Below are 18,187 nucleotides of genomic sequence, written 5' to 3'. Positions count from 1 at the left end.
GGAGGGGAGGCGGGGTGTCCTTCACATTATTTTGCGCCGCTACGCCTTGAATGCGGGGAAAAGGGCTTGTCCTGCGTTCCTGAGACCAAAGAGGAGGAGGAGGGGTGGGGTACAATAAGCAGAGTCATGCTATTATTTTTTTTTTTTTTGCACGACCCCAGTATCTTCCAGGAGGGCACGGGTCGTTATTTGCCTGCGGCCGCCTTCCCAGCCTGAATTTGGGCTTGATCAAAGCCCTCCGGTCCGTTTCGCAGGGCTTGTTTTATTTGCCGTTAAAACTGCATGCGTGTGCGCCAGCGACACGGCTTCATCCTGCAAATAAGTGTGAAAAGAGACCCAACTTTGCTTCCGAGAGCGTGATAATTATCCGGCTGACTCGTTCCGTTTGTGCCCTGATATTTCTAACCTTCCCCATTCCTCAATCAGGCGTGCGGGGCTGCATATTGTAGTTGTTTGGGGTGATTTGAAGTGGGAATATTCTGCAGGGGGACAATGCCGATGTTCATTTTTGTTGTCCAAATGTAAAGATGCGCTGAGGTTGTGCTGCTGATTCCGCTGGTGATGAGCAGAACGCCAAGGTGCTCTGACTCGAGGTTTTTTTTTCGCCTCCTCCAGCACTGGCCGCAGAGGTGTGAAAGCCACGTGTATACAGTAAACACAGCTTATCAAGTGTCCAGTTTAGCGGGGTCCTCACGTGAATATGGCTGCTTCGAGCCCCCAGCACCCCTCCAACTGTATGCACTACACTCAAATTAACTGTAACCCAGATTCTTGGGACACAGGTCATTCGGTTCACATAGTGGTGTGCAGGGTGGGAAATTAACACCAGACACCGGCTACAGCCTGGTGCGGTGTTTTTTTTTTTTTTTTTTTTTTTTTTTTTTTTGGCCATGGCTAGAACACCAGCAGCACACTATGTCAGGTTTCCAGTTGTTATTCTGAGGTCATTTTCTGTTCAAAAATGCTTTTAGCTGTAGCAAAATTCTTCAAGTGACTGAGGGATTTTAGGATAATCTATGATTTGTAGATTAAAAAAAAAAAAAAAATCTTATTTTTCTTTTCTTTTATTGAATTTTAATTAAACATTTATTTAACTTGTGTTTGTTTATTTAATTATTGTTATTTTATTTACATATTTATTTATTGCTATGGTTATAGTACTTTATTTTATATACTTATATTTATCTTTATATATTTATTTATTGTTGCTATAGATAGTAAGTTGTTGGCTACCAGCCACTCTGGCAGGTAGCCAACTGGTGATTCTTTGTCCTAAAAATCCAGTTTGCTGGTGAAACCGATGAAGCGCCTGGTCAATGTTGGGATGTACCAGTGACGGTGTGGAGTAGACTAAAAAGTTTGTTCCCCTGATGGCATGTTCAGTAGTGTGCTGGAAGGGAAGGCTGTGCTTCAAAAATAGGATTCTCAGTGGAGCGGTAAACCCCAAATCCAATGGGCATATTAAAAAAAAAAATGCGAAAAGGGAGCACATCCCAAATTTTCAAGTCAAGGACAACAAAATACTCACGTTTGACCTGTTTATTTTGCTTACACCATGTTAGAAAAATACTTAACTGTTTCAGCACAGAGCCTTCATCAAGCACTGAATGAAAATTTGGTACCTTTTCACATTTTTTGAATATGTTAAATAGTGTGTATGCAATTGAAATCTCTCAGACTGCCACCTTATGGCATCTGACCCCCGTTACCCCCCCCCTCCCTGCTGATGGGATTAAATGACAGGATGCCCCGAGGTACCGGCTAGCAGCTGCCATCCATATATGACATTATATTTACACTGCAACATAACAAGGGGCTGTGCTTCATGTGACTCATCAATACCTGTATCCGTCTCAGTCAAACCAGCTCCTAAATTGCTGAGGAGCTGTTTGCCCGGCCCGGGTGTGTCAGGGGTTCATGTGATGAAGTGTCCCGCCGCTACGGCCTCCTGGAACACACAGGCTCGGCATCTTTATACCGGGGCGTCACGTCAGTCAGTGTAATCAATAGATTCATAGTTTCTTTACTCGTGCAGGTCGCTCTGAGCGTCAGATGATTTGCCACTGGTTTGATGTCAAGGGCAAGGCTTAAATGATGCCGCTTTGCTCTCTGCTTCCTTTTCACATCATAAGAGGGGAAGGCTTCCTAGTCACGCCAACAGGGCTGACTATAAAAGAAAGATGGTTGACAGCGTTACATTTTCTCTACAATTTCTCCCAGCTACAGGCCTATCACTTATTAAATGTGGCTGAGAGATACTGTGTTAAGAAAGGTCAATAAAGAGAAAAAGCGCTCCAGCGGGGACTCACAAAATGAAGGTGCTCTTTGGTTACGGTGGAAAAAAAAACAAAAAAAAAAACAACACATGTATATTCAGGAAAGGAACTAAGGCAGCTCCTTCCTTGTGACAAATTATTAAAAAGCCTCAGCTGAAACATGCTGGCTTTTAAACTGCCCCAAAATGGATTAGCCTGTGAATGAAGGCTTTTAAACAATTTGTCACAAGAAAGACTTGCCTTGGTACCTTTTTTTTTCTGAATATACACGTGCGATACAAAGGTGCTGAACTTACTGTGCAGAGATATTTTGCATCATTGCTGCAAAATGGATGACATATGAATCACAGTATAGCCTATATCTTAGGCATGCCATTTTTTTTTTTTTACAGTTTCATAAATTTAAACGAGACAACAGGCGCTACTGTATATCAAGGGCCTGTGGAAAATAGCTTTTGTTAGATGCACACCGCCAGAATATTGTGGTTTTAACGACATCCATGCCACTTCCTTAAATAAACCAAATATTGTATTTTTATACTGGAAAATCATATGCTCGACTGTGTATTTTTTTTTTTTTTGATAAGCCACATTCAAATCAGCAGGCATGCACGGGAAGGTGTGCAATAGGGAGAGAAAAAGAGAGTGACAGAGAGAGAGAAGAAGAAGGCGAGAGAGAGACAGAGAGAAGAGTGTTCTGCAGTTTGAGGCATCATCTATGACTGCCAGCCATAGCCTGAGGGAGAATGCAATCACTGATGCGTGTCCCCAATAACCCAGTACTTGGTTAAACATGCATGAGAAAAGAAAGGTGCAATTGATTATGGCAGGTGAAAGAAGATATTTTAGTAATGAATTTTGAAAAATAAAAACATTTTAATATGTCGGCCACGTTGTAAGTCACATTTATTTTCTGTCTGTCATGTCCACGTTATTATGTATTCTCGTGGTATTGGTTATATCCATATCAAAGGGCCGCTACAAATAGGAACCCACCACCCAGAGATATACAGTACTGAGGGGAAAACTCATTGAAAATCAGTTGACTTATGTTTTTCGGGCTAACATAAGGCTTTTATTCATTAATATTCACTGTATACATGTGAATAAAAAGTAAAACCTTTGTGCGTTTAGGAAAAAAAGATTAGTTCAATATATTTTCAGTATGGTTTGTTTATGAATGATTGATTTATAGTAATGGGTAATGGAACTGCCTTTGCTGTCTGCTTTATTTTCCTACCTTTTATTTTATCTCACAAAAACAAAGTACAATAATCAAGTAACTGTTATGGTGGGAATACATGAGGCAGTTTTCAGACCCAGATTTCTCCTTGCATCAAGATGTTTTCATATGATTAAATGCAACAATACAAGAGCGGGGGGGTTGGGGGACTATTGTCCTCTAGACCCCAAAAGCCGCCCTGTGTATCACTCCCTCTAGTTGTTATGTCACATACAAGTGCTCTAAATCCCTTTGTTTTACTCCCAGCGCTTACACTGTCACAGATTTTTTCCATAGTGTTTTCCTTTTTAATTGTTTTGTTCTTCCCTGAAATTGAAAGATTATCATGGGCTTTTGTGTGCCTACAAATGTTATCCCCAATTGGAAAGGGGTCTATTTTTGGATCCCTCATGTGAAAGTTGACACCATTTTTTCCCTCTGCGCGTGCACGAAGCCTATGCAGGAGATGCTCCTGTTTTTTTCTTTTTTTTTTTTTCTTTTTTTTTTTTTTAATGTGTATTTGCAGATGAGCTGTGTTTCGATCCGTTTTGTAATTGCCCTCTATTGCGCACATTATCGTGTTGCGCATGGCCATCAAGGTCTATAATGGATAAGATTTTAATGGCGCTATTTGTGCTGTATCCCCTCATCAATTCCGTGATTACGTTTTCTAATAATAGTGTACGGATCTCTTTGTCTTAAGGCATTTGAGGACCGAGCTATAAGCACTTAATCAATGAGGAGCAGAGAGTCTTTGGCTCTGCCTTTCTTCCTCTGTGGCGAGCAGTCTGGGCAACATTAAGTGGGCATTTCCACATGGGGGCTGTCAGAGAAAGAGCTAATGTGTTTTCCGGTAAACTCTAGCTTTCTCACTAGGGAGGCGCTCATGAATCTCCCCTCTAATGGGTCAGTCCAGTGGCCAAGCCCTTGCAGGAAGGTCAGAGCTGTGTTTCTACCATCCGTCCACACTTTGCAGAGGGCATATGTGCCAAGCGGAGCCTCGGCCCTCTTTCTAACAGGATCTGGTGCCAGTTCCCCTTGTGCCACATGACTGAGTAACCCCCCCCGCCCCCCCACACACACTCCACCCCCCTCTTTCCAACACCTGGCACAGGCTGGTCCACTTACCGACCAGAAAACATTCCCTTGGGGAACTTCACAGACCATTTAGCATGGAGGTTTCAATAAGGTTGCTTCCTATAATAAGGCAGAGGCATTTGTTAAAAATACACAGATTTGTGTGTGTGTGTGTGTGTTGCTACATTGCATTTATGTTATTTGCTTATGAATCACCAAGAGACAGCGTATACATTCATCCAGTGGAAGGAATAATTAAAAGACCATACCAGTGATTTTGCATGTTTACTGTAATATCTACAGAATGTATACACTTATTGTTTCTGCTAATCAATTCTCAATTCCACTACAATATAAAAATGAACTTTCAGGGCCTTCTAACTTTCTTCACAGCAGTATTCCATCACTGTGATCAAGTCGTCCACATTAGTTTTCCTAAAAGCAGCAACACTGTTGTGTTTTGATGGGTGGAGAGAAACGCTCCCTCCACCAGGGAAAATAGTCCCCAGGGAAACATTTACTTTTCACAGCAAATTATCAGTACTGTGGTTTATGAACGGAATAAAGTTGGTGTTTCAACCAAAAATTCAAATATGAAAATCAAGTGATTTTGATTATATGTTGTGAAATCTTTAGTGCCGCCACATGATTTGCAAAATGGTTTGCTGCAACGTAAAATGTGTGTCAATCGTAGTAAATGGGCCAAACATTCGAAATCACTGGTATGGTTCTTAAAAATAAAAGGGCTGTAACCCGTGTGTGCTCAAAACTAATGATTACGTTTCACCGAACTTTTTAAACCCCGCATCAGTGAGGCTGAATTACGGCGATGAAGTTTGAGTTCTGCATTGCATGTGCAGCCGAGCGAGGCACAAACACTTCACAGATCATCACTGTGTCTGGTCAGTGATGTCCAGTCAACCTGTCAGTCATGTGCCTCACCCAAAGGAAAGAGGAGAGCAAGGAAGTGGACTGTGCGCTGCATTTTATCTTTGTGCAGACGAGAGCTGTCTCCAGCTGCATCTTAGCCATTTCATCATCTGTGCGTCTGAGAAAGATGTAAGGCTCGCTGAGTTGCCGGCGTGACGTGCCTGGCAGGCAGCTAACATATACCCGAGACATAAAAGAGCCCCCTCTGTGAGATACTGCAGACATAAACTCAGGGCTTTATTTAGCGAGAGAGGGAGATTTAAATACTGGGGGGAGGGAGAGAGAGAGAGAACGACGTGGATGGGTGTGTGTGTGGTAGAAAGAAAGAAAGAAAAAAGGAATAAAAAGATAAGGTGATAATATAAAGAAAATTGCTCAGAAGGAGGTGAAATGGGATGAGGGGAAAGAAAGACAGGAAGAAATTTGATTTTGATTTTTTTTTCTATTTATGCATCCAGTTTTTTTCCAATCACTTTTTTTTTTTTGTTGCTGCAATTGAATTCTTTCCTGAAAAATTAATAATCTATCACCGAGTTTCTCATCCAATGAAAATAGGAGTTGGGTCATGATACCTCAAGAGCTGCCAGCCCTAGAAGAATTTCATTCGCGTGGGTATCAGTGGAATCTTTTTGCGTCACATGGTCTGAATGCTGTTTTGGAAGCTTTTCCACCCCGACAAGAACGCAGCTCTGGTGGGAACACTGAATCCTTGCGCATTTCGTCCAATTTCAAAGATAAGGAAAAGGTGCACTAAATGTTGGCGGCTTCCGTGCAAAATGATCCGCTTTCAAAATGAATATTGATCAGGCTCTAATACACACATGCACACGTCCCCGCTTAGGCCCATCTATAGATAAATAAGTAGATAGAGAAGGGTGTAACCCCTAATTGCCAAGGGTTGATCCATTTTATCCGGCTATCAGAGGGAACACACTCAATTCTCTGAGCCTGTCATTGCTACTGATTAAACGTTGGAAGTCCCTGATGTGTGTCTGTGCGTGTGTGTGCGTGTGTGTGTGTATGTGTGTGTGTGGGGTACCTCCTGCTAGCATGGCTAAATAGAGGATAAGTGGTTGGTGAGGTTTGTGTGTCTACTACAGAGGAATCCCTCCTCCCCAATCTCTCACTCCAGCTACCCGGGGGAGTGGTAGACTGCAGGGCTGGTGTTGGCTGATTGACTCTGATACATGTGCTGCATATTTCATGTCCTCAAGTCTGCCTGCGTGAGACAGAGCGAGAGAGCGAGAGAGACACACACACACAGAGAGAGAGAGAGACAGACAGACACATGGAGGAAGAAAGGGAAAGGCTGCATCCCGTGTGTGTGTGTGTGTGTGTGTGCTCCTCTTTATAGTGATGTATTGTTTGGGCCTGTCTCTCCGCCGTCTCTCCCTTACTTACTCCTCTGTGACCCACTGTGGCATCCCTGAGGTCTGCTGTGCTCAGCAGTCAACACGCTTGTACACAACAGCTTTGAGACAGTACAGCTGACAACCAGCAGCAGGTCGCTTTAGTCCCAGCAAGCATTAAAAGCGGAAGATATGCTCGGTATACCTCGGTGGCCCTAGAGGGAGCTTGGGAGGGCAGTTCCTCAGTCTGCTGGTGTTTTGACGGGGAAAGTGGATCCAGGCTCAGAGATCTGCTCTGCTCAGGATGCTCAGTATTCCAGAGACGCTCCTGCTGGCCTAAACCAATAGTTCTCAAACTTTTTTTTCAATAATCTATCCCTTTTGAAATATTTTTTTTTCAAAGCACCCCCTGACCAATGCCAAAATAATTTTGGTAGGAAAAAAAAGAGCCCGTACGATGAGGTCCAACACAGCTCCGTCAGTGTCTGATACTGAGCATATTTGGTTGTTTCTGTTTTTGCTTCCATTTTGGTCTTGACTTCCTGGTCATAGTGACCAGACGTGCTCGCTCGACAACCACGGCCGTAGATTTAAACCACAAACACACACTTTTGACGCCTTCAGGAAACCCGGAGGGAATACTGAATGTAAAATGTGGTTTATAAAATTTACATTTACATTTTTTATTAAACTTATTATAGCATAGGCTAATTATTTTAGGAATTATGCATGAGTGATATTTTTTTAATTAACCTTTTAAAAATATCCCAGGTACTCCCTGCAGTACTCCAGCATTCACCTAGGGGTATGGTGGTGTACTGCTATCTAATAAACAGAAAAAACTTATGCCCGATATGGATTATTATTATTTGAAATTTTCAGTGTAGCAACAGTGAAAATTAAGCATTCTTCAATAAAACAGCATATAATAATACCAACTGGATGTAGAGAAAACACTAACTTCACAACGTTTTATTTGTTTTATAAGTTTTATTGATAGCAGGCTAACCTTAACCCTACATTTGATACTGTCCATATTACTGCCTTTTGAGATATTAATATCTGGCATGTTCATATCTAGGTAACAATACAAAACAATGTATCGTTCAGTCCTAGTCTGCAGTGTCTACTCACCCATTATACATGATGACATACACTCCTGATCAAAATTTAAGACAAGTTGAGAAATTGCAAGAATTTACATTTTGCACTGTTGGATCTTAAGAAGGTTCTAAGTAGAGCTTCAAAATGCAAAAAGAAGAAATGGGAGTGAGACAAAAAAAATTTGAGTAAGCAATTTATTGCAAACAACCATTAAACTGAAACAGGCTGTTCATCAGCTGATCAAAAGTTTAAGACCACAGCCTTTAAAAGCCCAAATCTTCGCAAAAATGTGGATTCAGTGTCATTTTCTGTCAGGTATCCACACTGTCATGACCTCCTGATGGCAAAGGCAAAAAAGCTTTTTCTCTTTGAACGCGGTCGGATTGTTGAACTGCATAAGCAAGGCCCAACAACAAGGCCCTCACAGTGTGCCATTGCTGCTGAGGTTGAACAGTAAGACAGTCATTTTTAACTTCTTAAAACATCCTGAGGGTTATGGAACAAAAAAGTCAAGTGGTAGACCCAAAAAAATTTCACCGGCCTTGAGCTGGAGGATCCAATTGGCTGTCCGTCAAGACAGGGGACAATCCTTGGCCCAAATTAAGCTTTTCACTGGTGCCAACTGCAGTCCCATAACCATCAGACGGCATCTGCGAGAGAAGGGTTTTAAGAACCAAAAATGTCTTCAAAAGCCTCGTCTCCTTCAACGGCACAAAATTGCCTGTTTGGAGTTTGCACGAGAGCACCAAGCATGGGACATTGAAAGGTGGAAGAAAGTTTTATTCTCTGATGAGAAAAAATTGAACCTTGACAGTCCTGATGGCTTCCAACGTTACTGGCATGACAAGGAGATCCCACCTGAGATGTTTTCTACACGGCACAGTGGAGGGGGCACCATCATGATCTGGGGGTCTTTTTCCTTCAATGGAACAATGGAGCTTCAGGTTGTGCAGAGGCGTCAAACGGCAGCTGGCTATGTGGAGATGTTGCAGGGGGCATCCCTCATGACTGAAGGCCATCGTCTGTGTGGTAATAACTGGGTTTTTCAATGCTGCAGTTCACAATGCCCGCCTGACAAAGGACTTCTTCCAGAGAAATAACATCACTCTTTTGAACCATCCTGCGTGTTCCCCTGATCTAAATCCAACTGAGAACATTTGGGGTTGGATGGCAAGGGAGGTTTATAGAAATGGACACCAGTTCCAGACAGTGGATGCCCTCCGTGAAGCCATCTTCACCACTTGGAGCAACATTCCCACTAGCCTCCTGGAAACACTAGCATCAAGCATGCCGAAACTAATTTTTGAGGTGAGTAACAAGAAAGATTTTTTGCCTTTGCCATCAGGAGGTCATGACAGTGTGGATACCTGACAGAAAGTGACACTGAATCCACATTTTTGCGAAGATTTGGGCTTTTAAAGGCTGTGGCCTATTTCAGTTTAATGGTTGTTTGCAATAAATTGCTTACTCAGTTTTTTTTTTGTCTCACTCCCATTTCTTCTTTTTGCATTTTGAAGCTCTACTTAGAACCTTCTTAAGATCCAACAGTGCAAAATGTAAATTCTTGCAATTTTTCAACTGGTCTTAAAATTTTGATCAGGAGTGTATTAGCTTGTTAGCTACTTTAGCCATGTTAGCTGCATTAGCTGTGGTAGTGAAATTAGCCAGGTTAGCTGCTATGTTAGCTATATGTGTTGTGTGTCTGTAGCGTCCATTGCATGTGATGACACATTAGCTGTGTTACCTACATTAGCTGTGTTAGCTACATTAGCTCGTTAGCTGTATTAGCTGTGTTAGCTACATTAGCTCGTTAGCTGTATTAACTGTGTTCGCTACATTAGCTCGTTAGCTGTATTATCTGTGTTCGCTGTATTAGCTTGTTAGCTGTATTAGCGGTGTTAGCTACATTAGCTATGTTTGCTACGTTTTAAACACCCACACAATATTATTTCCTTCATTTAAATCCGTCAGTCATCGAACTGGTTGTAAACATGTTGTAGCCTAATAGGACAAACGTATACTAGTATGTTTTCTGAAAAGACACATCTGTTTTCATGTAAATGATACTCTTATGTTGTGTTTTTCATGTGTTCATATGGCAGTGATTGAGTTAACATCTCACTGTAAACAGTTAATAGTGGTGATAGCATCATTTAATTCGATTTATGTGCTTTTCAGGACAAAACCAGTGAAATAATGTCATTGTGTGCTAGTAATTGCCATTTTCATCACATTTTAACAATACTGTGATAATACTGTGGTCATTTTGGTCGTGATAATAGACCCTTTTCGCAGCCATTTTGGCATGAAACACAGGTGTTAAAATGGCATTAATGAAGGTCCTGTTCTATTTAGGTCTAACAGGGTCTGATACGTCCATTCTGGTTCATTGGAAAGGCCATGGCACATGCAAACGCAATGGAGCCTTAATTAATGTCATTAGTAATGCCTGTTTTTATCCTGCTTTTTCAGGTCAAAATGGCTGCTGTGGAAAAAGGTCTAATGAGATTTTGAACTTTCATAATGTCTTATCTCTAATAGTACTCTTCATGAGTTATGCCTGTTTCATCAGATGGCCACTGACTGGGGCAGGAAACCTGAATTTGAGGTGGATGGAATGCCTCACCAAGCCGTTTTCACATGCAGAGGAGCCAAATTGCTCTGAACAGCACAAAGCTGCAGGCTTGAGCCAAAGTGGCTGGTAGTCTGGACCAACTCAGCAACATCAGCTGACCTTTATCAACATTTGGGTGGTGGTGTCGGTGGTGGAGAGTGCAATTTTCTCTCACTGTGTACTCTGTGTTTGCGGCTGGGAGTGTACTGATTGATTCATTGCATCGACGCATCAAATTTCTGCTGTTTCAAAATGAATAAATAAGTAAAATAACCTGGTGATGTAACAGAATGCTACAAACTGTAACTTTTCGTTTATAAAAAATAAATTAATATTGAATGAATAATGTATTCTGTCGACTCTTTCACATTTCAGAAGAAAAAAGGATAGTCTTACAATATATCATTGCACTTGCTTGTTGATGGATATTTGGGTAAAAGTGTTCAAATCAAATTGTTCTGTTGATTGTTCCAAAACCAAAAAAAAAAACGTTAAATCATGAATTGCGAATTGAACTGAATCTCTGGCGAAAGATTCACAACCCCTGCTGAGCAATCCCATGTTTCTCTGTCTGTCCAGATGAGGATGACGAAGGTGAGCGCAACACTGTCCCCCTCACGCCACTCGAGAGCTTCTTCTCTGATGACGACTCCCTCAAACAACAGAAGAAGAAGAAGCCCAAAAAGATGAAAGAGGGGAAAATGCCTAAAGTGAAGAAGAGGAAAAAGGAGGTGAGGTGTAATTCACACTCAGCACCATCTGTCATGACCTAGGACTCATAACAGCTTGGCAGGGATTTTGTCTTGAGCTTTACCCGCTCATTCTCTCTTTCTCAAGCTATTGCTCTTTTGATGTCTCCTCAGTTGGATCAAAGGTGTATTTTGGTTGCTGGACTGCTTCTCTAACCTAAATGAGAGGCAATGGACTGTCTCGGGCTTAGAGTGGTTGGCAGCGGTGTCATCGTCAGTGCCAGTGTAAGCTGCAGGCGCCGAGTGCCAGTTCAGAGTGTAGATATGTGCCCGTGGTGATGGTGGTAGTGGTGGCAAGGACTGTAGGTCAGGACTACAGTGTGTGTGCCGGCCTTGCAGCGGGAGTCCGAGCTGTGACAGAGTGGTTCTGACAGCCGAGCCTATCCAGCCTTTAGTCTCTCATATTTAGGCAACAGGTCAGAGGTTTAAATTGCTCCCAGTGCTAACACTCACAAAAGCTTTATGTTTTGGTATCTCTTCTTTAACCTTTACTTAACCGGGTTAGTCCTGTTGGGATCATAAATCTACCTTTGAAAGAGGGATCTGACAAAGAATGTGGCAAGTCATGAAGTGAAAGACAAAGCAAAGGTCAGAAGTAGCATCTCCCCACTTTCCACTGATCAAGCCAGAGCTGGACGATATGGCTGTTTTTTATATTGATATGCAAGAGCTGGGATGATATGCTTATGTCCCGATTCAATATCATGATACTTGAGTGCCGATTCGATAGGTATTGCGATTCTTAAGTAATGTGATTCTACAAATATTGTGATTCAGTGTTACAATTTATTGTGATTTTTGTTTTTTGAATTATGACTTGAATTACGGCTTTGAATTATGAATTTTTGAAGCATGACATGCTTGGGACCAGCGGCTTCTGTTATTAGGACCTTAAGTCATTTATTTTCATATGGTACGAGTATCTTTACTTTAAATTGATTCAGTAATAAAAAAAAATCAGTAATAAAAATTTGTTTTAAAAAAAGAATTGCAATATTTAAGTGAATTGTTTTTGTCCCCCATCCCTGTATTATACAGCATATCGTAATATGACATCACTATGTGTTAAAAAGTCACATTAAAGGATACAGGAATCAGTTCAGTATGTTTCAACCCAGGCTTTATTACTGTAAAATGATGACACCCATCATTTATAACAGTACAGAGCACAACCTCAGGGATAACTTTAGCTGCACCTCGTCCAACAGGGCAGTCGTTTTCGGCATCGCAAATCAGTATCAGTGTGGTTGAAAGAAGGAAACCCCCATCGTGGTCTTGAAATTGTCTGCCCAAAGTGCTCACAAAAGATAATGTCTAACAGGTTTTAGTTATTATTTACAATAAAATATTTTCTTGGCTACATCCGCACACATGCCGCGTTCACTTGAACTTGGAATATCTGTCCTGTGAACTAACCAACCTGAGACAACATGTCATTCATGCTGTCAGCTTAGGACAATTGAAAGCTCACAAGAAACTATCCATTGTTCCTGAGTTGCCACCTTGAACACCATATTGTCCAAATTTACAAGACAGAAATGCCAAGGTCTGAGTTGAAGTGAAGCTGGCTGAGCAGCAGAATGGTGCGGATGAGATGTGAATATGGATCATCATCCATGCTAAATGCAACTGTTTGAAAGCACCGTTTGCAGGACTTTTATAATGATATAATTCGATCATTTTTTAGGTGGAACATGTGGGCTCTGTTTGTGTTGAAGGCCAGCAAGAAGCTGCCGCAGGGTGGTGAATTTCTCATCTTTAAAGCTTGCAGTGAGGTTGTGCTATGACCTGGGTTGAAAACTACCAAACCTATCATTTAAATAGTCAAATTAATGTGTCCCATTGAACCAAACGGTGATGTTAAGGGTGGTAAACAAAACTCTAAAAATTTCAAATGCTATTCCTTAAAATGCTTCTTGGCTACGAGGCCTTTTTCACAGCAGCCATTTTGACATGAAAAAGCAGGGTAAACAGAAATGTTAGTGATGACATTAATTAAGACTCTGCTCCATTTGTGTTTAGCGGAGCCTTTCCAATTAAGCAGAATGCACAACAGCAGCACCCAGGCTTTGTTAGGCCTAAATAAAACAAAGCCTTAATTAAAACCATTAATAACACCCGTGTTTACCCTGTGTTCATTTTAAAATGGCTGCTGTGAAAAAGGTCTATTTTGCCAGTTATTAAATTAAAAAAATGCGTGTTACCATCAGTTCAGACAGTATAAATATGTGTGTTTATATCCCATATCACCCTATCACCACAATGTGATGCTACTGAAAGATGATAGATGAGTTTGCGCTCGGGGGCAAGAGGGCAGAATTAGGGCCAGCACACTGCCGCGTCCAGTCGCGCCACACAAGGCAGCATCACCTGTTCCACGTCCCTCTCGCTGCGGAGTCTGACAGCGTGGGCTTGAACTGGATTCCCAGCGTGTGCTCCCGCCTGTGTTGGCGATGGCTTTTGAACAGTTTCAGTGACATAGCCAGGATGTTCCCCTCCGCTGGCTCGGCATGCCAGCAGTGCTGCGAGGAGCTCGGCTGGCCAGCCCGCCACCGGCCCTTTGGCTGCTTGTGATAAACACAGAGCTCTGGGTCCCACTGAGCTAATGAGGGGGGACTCCCTCTCTGACACTCTCCTCGCTTTCTCTCCCTCTTACTTATACACACACACACACACACACACACACACACACACACACACTCCCTCTCTGTCTTCATTCCCCTGTTTCTTCCCTCATCTCTTTCACATCGCCTCACTTTGGAACGCCTCTGCTTTTGTTTCGGTACTTGTTTCATATAATCCACAAATCTTTCTTTCTTTCTTTCTTTCTTTCTTTCTTTCTTTCTTTCTTTCTTTCCTTCTTTCTTTCTGTCTTTCCTTTCTTTTGTTCTTTCTTTCCTTTTCCCCCCTCTCTGACCCTCCCGCGGTGGAATCACTGTTGCTGTAATTCACATCCAATCACTCCCCAAAGGTTGGTGTCAGACACGGGCCACAGATCAACTGGGGTCAGGGACTGTCAGCGGCACGTCTTCCTCCCAGGTCAGAGCTACTGGCGGGAGGAGTATTAGCCGGGGAGGGACTGACTTGTCTTCTTTCTCTCGGCTGCCAGTGAAACAAAGGGCCTACACAGACAGGGAGGGATGGTCCGTGTCCTGTTTTTGAGAATCCACTTTTGCCTTGAGGGACTGCGAGTACACAGACGGCAGTAGTTGATTTTAGAGAGACGGAGGAGGCTGTAGTTTTGCAACAATGAAAACGCTGAACGTGCCACGGAGCTGTGAGGAGTGGGTTATGGCTTGAACATTTTGTTGAAATACAGTCAGCCAGGGATGCGGCTGTGCCTTGTTTTTAAAAGCTCAATTTCCTCTATGGGATTGTAAGTCAACAGAAAGCTGTGACTGCTTTTTGGGCGAAGGAAGGAGGCCATTGTTGTGGTGCCATAAAGTGTTTTTTTCAAGCTTTATTTTGTTGAGCGATATTTTGCTCTTATTCACTTATTTATTTGATACTTTCTGAGACGTGCTCTGCAATCTCCCTAAGGCAGACCCATTATAGGGAAGCATCTAATTTCATTATGCTATCAGCACTTATCTGATTTTTTTCCTCTCTCTCTCTCTGTGATAGAAGAGACACCCGCTTTGTTGCTGACAGCGTCCTTTCTGGTCCTGTGGTGTGTGTGTGTGTGTGTGTGTGTGTGTGTGTGTGTGTGTGTGTGTAACATTGAACTCTGGGCCAGAGTGAGGTCCTTGTACAGTACCACCTTGTCTTTGCAGTTGCTCTCAGGATTAACAGTGGTTCTGCTTCCTTGCCTTCCCTTCCTCCATCTCCACCCCCACTCCCATCCCCCATCCACCCTTTTCTATTTGCCACCCCCCCCTCCCCTTTCTCCCCCTCTCTCCCTCTTTCTCTCTCTCTGTCTCTCTCTTCCCTTCTTCTTCTTATGCATAAATGAGATTTGTCTAGACGGGTGCTGGAGCATAGGCTCTGCAACCACAGGCCTCTGCATAACAAGCTCGTTATGCAAACGCATCTGATTGGATGGCGCCGTTCCATTGGCTGCCACCGTTATAGAGTGGGGGTGGGGGTGTGGGGGGGGGGGGGGGGGGGGATGAGAGTGGCATGGTAGAAAGAAAGAGTGAGGGAGGAAGAGAACGGGGGGCTGTTGAGAGAGAGAGAGAGAGAGAGAGAGAGAGAGAGTGAGAGAATAATGGGGGGAGCTGTGAGATGTGAGGGAGAGAGAGTGAGAGAAAAAGGAGGCGTGTGGAGGGGGGGGGCTGCGAGGGAAAGAGAGAGAAAACGAGGAAGAGAGAGAGAGAGAGAGAGTGAGAGCCAGACACTGCTCGAATTTGGTCGCCATGGCAACACAGCCAGGCTGCTGGTAGGGTTGGCGGGCGCTGCGGCAACGTGAGCCTTTCCACTGTGCTGCAGAGCAAAACGCCTGCAAGTCTCTCCGTGGATCCACACAGGCCTACTGTGCAACAGGCAGTGAGCAGACCACAGAGCTCTTGTGCACTAATGCGCTCCATAGCGCACACACAAACAAACAAACACACACACACACACACACGCACGCACACACACATGCACACATACACACACACACACACACACACACACACAGAAATATACATGCATAAACATACAGAAATTGGAGAGAGAAAAAACACACCATACTCACATATAAACACACATATGTACATACAGTATACATACAAAACATACACATACACAAAAATGTCTTTAGGCAAAAGGGAGAGACACACACACACACACACACACACACACAAACAAATAAATGGGAAAGAAAGAGAAAAACACACCACGCTCACACATAAACACACAGAGACACCTAATCTCTGTCTCTCACACTCTGCCTCTCTCTGTCTTACACACACACACACACACACACACACACACACACACAGAGAAACAGGTGAAAGCAAGGCCCCCCCCGCTTCAACACACATACACACATTTAAACATACACACTGTGATGAACATGCACTAATAAATTTGTTCATATGCAGCACCGTTGATCACACAAACAACACCTGTTAAGTGTTAAATCCATATAGCCTTCCAGATGTTGTGCCATATTAAACAGGCTGGATGCAGCACAGTCTACAGAGCAAGGCTCTGATTGGCTGTACCGCTCGAGGTGTATTGTGCCTCGGTTCAGTTTGTTGTGGCAGCACGTGTAGAGGTGAACGTGCCTCTGACTTTGCTTCCCATGGAGGTCTGTCTGCTAATTCACTGCTAGCTGTGGACTGAAATTTATTTCATCATTGTTAAAAATATTACTGTTGGAATGTTTCTTTGGAATAATGAAATTGAATATATGCATATGGCATTTGATGGAAGCCTCCATCCAGAGTGCCTTACACTACAACAGCAGCATGCCTGTTTAGTGTGGGTGGCCTCTGTGGGAACTCTAATCCTTAATTTTGGCAATATTAATGGCATACTTATTTGCCCTGTAATTGAGTTTCAAATTTAAATTTTGGCCGTTTAGCTGTATTTTCATCACCAGACTTGGCCTCTAACTGGAAACAGATTTCCTTTGTTGTGCCAATGGTGAAATTTAGATTTTAACCTAGTTGCAGTCCAGGAATCTGGCTTTGATGCTAGCTTTAGTCAGTCATTGCAAAACAAGATTCAAAGACAAACTCTACCTGTTTATATACACAAAAATAGCTCTTTAGCAACGGCTATTGAGAGCAACAAAGACAGGCTGACAGGTTGTTTTAACTCTTCATTCAGCAACAATGTATCTGGAACCTCATGTAGTTCTAATTTATGAAGTTATTTATGAAGTTACTGATGGAAGTCATTGTGTGTGATATGGGCCTGATACATGTTGATGTCCTCTTATTGATAACCAATTGACCATTACGAATGTGTGTATGGCGGTGTGTGCCTGTGCATATGCACATTCCTCAGGGAGGAATCCAAGGTGGAGTTGACAGTGACCTGGAAGAGGTCTCGGAGGTGGAGGAGGAACGGGAACGTCCAGAAATAGGCTCTGAGAGTGAGAGCAGCACTTATGGCCCCACCAAGAAGAAGAAGAAGAAACCGAAGGAGAAGAAAGAGAAGAAGCCCAGGAAGAAAAAGAGAGACGAGGAGGAAGATGACGATGATGATGATGACGGGAACATGAAAGTAGGTTTGGTTGTATTTTGTGTTGAGCAACCGATGGCCTTATATCACTAAACCATCATATCTTAGACACATTATGTCTCTGAAACATGTAGGTGAGGGTTTTTTTTTTGTTATTGCTATTATGAACTAGACATTTTGTAAAGGCTTATTCATTTTTTGAGTTGTCTCAGTTCAAGTCTGTCAAATCACTGTCAAATTGCTGTGAATGTCTCATCCTGCACCAAAGAGCACTTTCTTCACTTGTTTGATAAGCAACTGCAGTGCTTTCTATGTATGTTTTTTGACATCATATCTTAGCTTCAATGTGATTTCACTAATCTCTTCATTTTCATCTTGTTTATGTGTTTAATTAATTTTTATGGCTCTTTTGATTCGTGTGTATGCTTTGCATGTTGATGTCTTTGATCTGTATTGCCGTAGGAACCCAAGTCATCCAGCCAGTTGATGCAAGAGTGGGGTCTAGAAGATGTTCAGTATGGCTTCACTGAGGAGGACTATAAAACCATCACCAACTATAAGGCTTTCAGCCAGTTCCTCAGGCAAGTATCCATTTCGTATCTGGATTACCATCCTGTATTACACTGTTGTTTCTATTGCCGTGGATTGGCAGAGTTCCTTACTGACAGGCTTTCAACAAAAACTCCACAGTGAAACTAGAGCATGGTGTGGCGAACAAACACTGCTCTTTTTGTTTGAGCTAGAAAGCA

The 18,187-nt window shown here is 42.7% G+C and overlaps 1 protein-coding gene across 1 annotated transcript in view; it reads left to right on the top strand.

The window, feature by feature from the left end:
- Positions 1-18,187, top strand: part of chd5 (chromodomain helicase DNA binding protein 5) — a 49,266-nt gene that overhangs the window by 289 nt on the left and 30,790 nt on the right. Inside the window, 3 exon segments of the mRNA XM_030051508.1 lie at positions 11,152-11,308; positions 17,288-17,480; positions 17,901-18,019. Coding sequence (XP_029907368.1) covers positions 11,152-11,308; positions 17,288-17,480; positions 17,901-18,019 — 469 coding nt within the window.

The sequence above is a fragment of the Myripristis murdjan genome, chromosome 5 (genome assembly GCF_902150065.1).
Source record: "Myripristis murdjan chromosome 5, fMyrMur1.1, whole genome shotgun sequence".
NCBI lineage: Eukaryota > Metazoa > Chordata > Actinopteri > Holocentriformes > Holocentridae > Myripristis > Myripristis murdjan.
Note: the sequence above shows the minus strand (reverse complement) of the source record. Positions and strands in the feature narration are given on the sequence as shown.